Genomic DNA, 6,679 nt, shown 5'->3' on the forward strand with positions numbered 1-6,679 from the left:
CAAACGTTCTGCTGAACGCAGCCATACATCGCTCGCGCATGTGCAGCGATGTCATTTTTATCCATCTGACATCAAAGGTGAGAGTTGCGCTACTGTATATACTGTGCTTCTGGTTGTATAACGAAAACCGCCACTGTTCCCGCTTCTGTGTTCCCGCCAAAGTCTGATGACGTCTAACGGCTGTTCACACGTCAGAACTGATTGAAAATAATCATGAATAACGGCAACGAATAGGTGGCAGCATTCGCAAAGTGCATAAGCAAAAGTAATTTGGCAAATTCTATCGTTCGTTCTTTCTATTATTGTCTTTGAAACGTGTTCTCACGTTTCTGTCTGGTCTTGTATCCGTCTTAACCTCTAATCTTCGTTCAGAATCCGATCTTCATTCCGATCATTATTCTATAATTCTGATTATTTCTCTTATCTAACAACAAAAACTTCATTCCGTTAATATGTCTATTAATGTAAAGACTGTAGACGGGAAGAAGATATTGCTGAAGGCAATTACCAAACATACCACCGTGGAAGAGTTAAAGGTACCGTTTATCACTTTATTTCCTATATATTGTAAGAATATATATTAAGCACGACAATGATTAGGCCTGTTCTTTTTGGCTGAACTTATGTCCAATTAATCTTCCTTTTTTCTTCAGGAGGAAAGAAGAGAAAGAAAAATGAACTGGGGCAAAAGTTTAGCCAAAAAGAACAGGCTTAATATCCATGTCCGAGCTATTGCCTAAACTATTGAAAAATATTTGGAGTTTCACAGATGATTAGACCAGATCTTTTATTTGGCCTCAAAGAAAAAAACCAATGGTGTCAGGACCTAACAAAATTATGGCAACGAATACTTCCAATATTATCTGCGAAATGTCAAATATTTTTCAACAAATCTGAAACAATTTATTAATTCGTGCTAAAAAGTCTGTCAAAATTGATAGAGAAATTTTTGATCATTTTTTTCTAAAGCATTAAGAGGATCCTAACGCCGTCTTTATTACCGATTAAATCACAATTTTTGTGTAACAAATACGTTTTTCTCTTTCACAGATTCGAAAATCCTTTTCTAGGATTAAAGTATACACATTAATACGTGTTTGTGGAATTTATGCCGAGAACGACAAAAAAATTTTTCTTAAGATTTCAATTTTGAAATTTTTGTCATTCTCGGCATAATTTCCACCTCACAAACACGTAATGTGTATACTTTAATCCTGGAAAAGGATTTTTGAATCTGTGAAAGAGAAAAAAGTATTTGTTATACAAAAATTATAATTTAGTCGGTAATACAGACGGCTTTAGGGTCTCCTTAAATAAAATAACGAACGTTAGGCCTAATAATGCTACAAATTGTCGGTTACGGTTGCTAGTTGTAGTTCTATTCTATTTCAGCCAACCATGATGCAGCGAGTGCAGGTTAGCTGCAAAGTGATTGATGAAAATAGAATCGACAACCGTAACCGGCAACATGTAGCGTGATTACGGCCTTGATAAACAATATTTACTATTATTTATGTTTTTTTACTACAATACCTTATAACTTTGATAAATTATAATTTCAATTTGAACACCTTTCGAAATATTTATATATTCTCTAAAATATAAGATTCGGTTATAAATACTATTTAATAATATATATTTATATGGATGTTTTTCATTATTCAGTGTAAGATTGAAAAGCAGCTGAATGTTAAAAAAGACTTGCAACGATTATTCTTTTCTGGAAAACAATTAGAAAATGGCTATCGGCTTGATAATTACAGTATCAATTTTAATGACACCATATTGCTTATAATAAAGGCAGTGATGAATGATGTTGAGAATGAAGAAAATACAAAAGAAGAAAAAGTGGACGAAGAAAAAGAATTAGAAAAAGCATTAGAAACAAAATTTGAAAAAACTGAGAGTTTATATTACAAAATTGGCGATGCGGTTGATTGTATGTATGAAAAAACTGGTGCCTGGTATGAAGCTATTATAAAAAATATTTATAGAAAGGAAGGTCAAATGTTTTATGAAATATTATGGGAGTTCGATAACACACTGTATCCTGACAATATACCTGAAGTATATGTACGACCGCGTGCACAACGTTCTATACCATTTGACGAATTGTCCATTGATCAAAAAGTCATGATTAATTATAACCTAGAAAATAATAAGAAAATTGGATTGTGGTTTGACTTCACTATAACTAAAATAATAATAAAAAGAACATGGCGAGAGTTAGTTGGACAATTGCACATCAGGTACGTCTTTGTTCTGTCATTATATTAGCATATAAAGCAAAATAATAAAATGTACAAAAATTATACAAAAAAATTTTGATTTGTATTAATTTTTTCTTTGAACACAGCAATACTGTTCTTTGCATTCAAAAGAGAGTCATAGAAGAGATATACGCTATAGAAGCACCCAAATTATTAACAGAGAGAACTGTAGAAGACGAACGATTAATGATAAGTAACGGCAAATGCAGACCTACAGCTCCTAATTGTGATGAGTGCGAGGACAATCCTGACGAAGAGTGTCGAGCTTGCGGCTGCAAAATCTGTGCAGGCAAAGAAGAGGAAAACACGCTTTTGATTTGTGATGAGTGCGATGATATGTTTCATATGAAATGCTTGAACCCACCACTCCTAGAACTGCCAGAGGAAGCTTATTGGTATTGCCCTGAATGCAAAAATGATGAAAACGAAATTGTGAAGGTATATATACCTTTATTGATAATTTGTCACAATTTTTATTATCGGTGTCATTATACTATTCTATTTATTACAGGCAGGAGACACATTGAAAAAGACAAAAAAGCAACTCGTCCGCCCCGAAAACGAGCGAAATTGGGGTGGTGGAATGGCTTGTGTTCGGAGACAAAAAGTCTGTTACATGGTTCCTTCTAATCATAGTGGACCAATTCCGGGTGTGGATGTTGGTACTACTTGGAAGTTTAGAATACAGGTAAAAAAAAAGAAAGCAAATTCTATGTAGTTTCTTCCACATAGTGGCTTGATCTTGATAAATCTGTCTTTCAAATGAATATGAAAAAGAGATCTCTTTAGGTTTCGGAAGCGGGAGTGCATAGACCACCTGTAGCTGGCATCCATGGACGACCAAGTGACTGTGCATATTCTATTGTTTTGTCGGGTGGATATGAGGAGGACTACGACAATGGTGATGAGTTTTTATACAGCGGCTCGGGTGGTAGAGATTTGTCAGGTATCCTATATCAAATTAAAAAGAACTCTAATCAAGATAGCTCAATACGCAATTTTCGAATATTTTGTTTTTTTAAATAAAAAAATTTGCGATGGATTACAACCAATTCACCAGGTATCATTTATTTTTTATTTTTATAACCGTTTTTCTCTAGAATTTATATTTTTTAATATTTAATACATTTTATTTTGCGACATATGCTATTAATAATACATTATTTTTTAAATTAATTAGGTCTCACTATTATTTTTTAGACTAAACTTTATAGTTGGCTTAATTGTTGGTCATTTTTGTATTACAAAATCTCTGTATTATGCTTTTGACTATTCCTGTTGACTCTACTGTAAGACATTCGTTTCGTTGACGACTACAAAGCGATTTAATAATGTATTTAGAATTTATTTTTATTGTAAAATAATATAAAATAATATAAAACAACGCGCCTTGACCACGGTCATCCGGCGCTAAACGATACATCTATTTAGAATTTTTTCACATTCATAGCGATGAATTTAGTTAATACTGTTATATGTTTTCATAATTTTTTATTCTGATAATTATGATGATTAGTTAATTTCGTTTGAATTTTAAATTGCGTTATATTGTTTTAATAGAGAGAATGAGAGACCCGATTGGGGTTGAAACATATGTTTTAATAAACTTTCTGTTTGTTTTTTAATAATATAGCATCGAGATCTTGTTTGGTTCGTAGCCCTATTCTCATTATTTTAAAAAGAATTGTTGTTTATCATTAGAGTCCAACCGAAACCACATTTTGACCTCCGGCCAAAACCGAAAACGAATATTCGGTTGTCATTTAATTTCGGCCGAAAATGAAACCAAAACTGAAACTTAGATAAGTTTTACTAAAAAAAAAAATCGACACTTGGATTAATTTTACAGAGACCGTATGATTTTCAGAAATTATGACAAATTTATGTACTCTCTCTTTAAAAAACAGGATTTTATTAAAATATTTAACGATATATAATAATAGAGGAGAAGATGATATTATGGCACCACAAACAAAGTTACATTTTTTACAATAACTTGATTAATGATCAGTATTTAAGTTCAAAACTCATTGACAATTACATTCATTAAAATGTTGTTGAATCAATTCTGTATTCAAAGTTACGAAATATTTATTACTTAGGACACTTAATAAACATGTGACGACAGTGCATAATGACTTGAAGAAAAACATGGATGGTAATGGTGGAATGTGACCTACCATAAAAATAGTCTTAAAAAATTAGTTTTGTTTAGAAAACGGTATCTGTCCGTTTGTTTAGAAAATGATTACAAAATTAACAAAAAGTAAAACATTTTAAAATGTATACAAATAAATGTTTATACATTCACATAATTTCTGCATATAAGATGCTCAGTACTAAAAATCTCACAAGGGAAGTTTCACAACTGTCCGGAACCGATTTGGATTTAGATCCAAATCGGTGTTTAACAACATATTCGTGTTTAACAACATATTTTATGAAGAATCAAATTGGTTTCGGACAGTTGTGAAACTTCCCTTGTCAGTACCAAAAATAGTAATATAAACTATTAATAGTAAAGCTACAATCGATTATCAATTAATTATTTTGATATGAAAACCTCAAAAAAGAGATCGTGAGTAATCAATATCCATAGAGGGCCAAATGCCAAAATGCCATGCTATTGCTTAAGTTTGCATAATTCAAAATATATACAGTCAAATAAAATGTTAAATAGCAAATAACATACTCAAAAATACATATATTCATGATAATACGCTCAAGTTTAAGAAAAATGAGGGGAAGTAGGTGTAATTAAATGCTAAAGTGTATCTCAGAAACGTTTCAAAATACTTGAAAGTAAAAACGCGTCATAATAAGTGCTAGCTATTGAATATCGATATATTAGCGTCATAGTGTAACGGCGAACTACTGAACAAATAATTCCATAAATAATCATTAGGATTCGCTATATAATAACAGAGATATTAAGGGAGGCTATAATATATACACTAGCCATAATACCACCTTTTTTATAATAATATTGTATTCTCATTTTTAATTAAAGAAATCAAATCACAGTTATTATTAGGATCACATCAAAGTTTGTACTCAAATTGTCTTAAGCTTATTCAACGAGTTAATAATTAAAATTGAACAGTTTTTTAAATGTTCACTGGCGCGTTGCAACTTGTATAGTTTCGGTTTACTCACCGAAATTTTCTTTTAATTTCGACTGAAACTGAAATCAAAACGAAACCCTAATTTTTGACCGAAACTGACTGAAACCGAAATTTCGGTCGAACTCTACTTTTCATAATCCAATCAAAATGTGTCTATGTATTCAATGCACATTCACAGGCGAGCATATTTGTATTTATATTTATATTTTTTATGGATATACAGGTAACAAAAGAACCAACTCACAAAGCAAAGACCAGGAACTAAGTAGAATGAATCTGGCATTAGCTAAGAATTGTAATGCTTCCGTAAATACTGTAATTGGTGCGTCGGCTAATGAGAACAATTGGGAAAAAGGGAAACCGGTTCGAGTTGTGCGCAATTATAAATTAGGGAAATTTAGTAAATATGCACCGAAGGAAGGTAACAGGTACATTGAACGCATTGATTTTACTCCTATAGATCTGCAGTATATCACTCTTTAACGATCTTTCTTTAACAATTTTTTATTCTCACAGATACGATGGTATATATAAAGTAGTAAAATATTATCCTAACACAAGTAACGGTTTTCGTATGTGGAAGTATGTATTAAGAAGAGATGATCCCACTCCTGCACCGTGGACTAAGAAGGGAAAAGAGAGAATAGAATTTCTTGGTCTAAAGATGTTGTATCCTGATGGGTATCTCGATCAAGAGAATAACATGAAGAATGAGATCTCAGCTAAGAAACGATCCATCAGTGACAATGACGAAGAAGGTAGTGTGCCCATTAAGAAATTTAAAAAGTCTAAGTCAGTTTTTTATTTGGAGGATGAATTGAAGGATTTAATAGAAAATGATAAAGTAAATGCTAAATTATGGGATGAATGTAAAGCAACGTTGATCAATGGGAAACCTGCCTTCTTGGATTGTGTCTCAGAGAGGTAATATGCTTTATATAAAGTATTAAATATTTTTTAAATGACTCTCAGTAATTAACCTGACACTTGATACAATAAAATTTTATATCTTGCAGATTTAAGTGCGTTTGCTGTCTTGGGATACTTTACGATCCTGTAACAACACCTTGCGAACATAACATTTGCTTAAAATGCTTAAAACAGACTTTTGATTCCAAGATTTATTTCTGTCCTACATGTCGATACTCTCTAGGTAATATTTATGATATGGAGGTCAATAAGACATTATCATCTGCATTATTATTAATTTATCCTGGTTACAAAGGTGAACGATAATATCTTCATTAAGTTATTGATGTGACTTGCTCATTTTGTATTATCGAA

At 31.8% G+C, this 6,679-nt stretch overlaps 1 protein-coding gene across 2 annotated transcripts; it reads left to right on the forward strand.

Moving 5' to 3' along the window:
• The first annotated feature begins 140 nt into the window (after nt 1-140).
• UHRF1 (ubiquitin-like with PHD and ring finger domains 1) lies at nt 141-6,679 on the forward strand. Of its 2 annotated transcripts, none has more exons than XM_018460619.1 (9): nt 141-380; nt 438-536; nt 1,666-2,249; nt 2,357-2,708; nt 2,782-2,958; nt 3,060-3,216; nt 5,619-5,823; nt 5,912-6,319; nt 6,412-6,679. In XM_018460619.1, exons 2-9 carry the CDS (start codon nt 453-455, stop codon nt 6,629-6,631), a joined length of 2,187 nt encoding a protein of 728 aa, XP_018316121.1. In that variant the 5' UTR covers nt 141-380; nt 438-452; the 3' UTR covers nt 6,632-6,679. The 2 variants fall into 2 exon arrangements, with proteins under 2 accessions (XP_018316121.1, XP_018316122.1); XM_018460620.1 differs by having other exon boundaries at nt 141-265; nt 373-536.

This window comes from Mycetomoellerius zeteki, unplaced genomic scaffold (genome assembly GCF_001594055.1).
Source record: "Mycetomoellerius zeteki isolate Tzet28-1 unplaced genomic scaffold, Tzet1.0 scaffold956, whole genome shotgun sequence".
NCBI lineage: Eukaryota > Metazoa > Arthropoda > Insecta > Hymenoptera > Formicidae > Mycetomoellerius > Mycetomoellerius zeteki.

Coding starts and splice junctions, on each gene's coding strand:
- UHRF1 (XM_018460619.1), top strand. CDS start 453: ATGTCTATTAATGTAAAGACTGTAGACGGGAAGAAGATATTGCTGAAG. Junction 2,959..3,059: donor CTTGGAAGTTTAGAATACAG/GTAAAAAAAAAG, acceptor AGATCTCTTTAG/GTTTCGGAAGCGGGAGTGCA. Junction 3,217..5,618: donor GGGTGGTAGAGATTTGTCAG/GTATCCTATATC, acceptor ATGGATATACAG/GTAACAAAAGAACCAACTCA.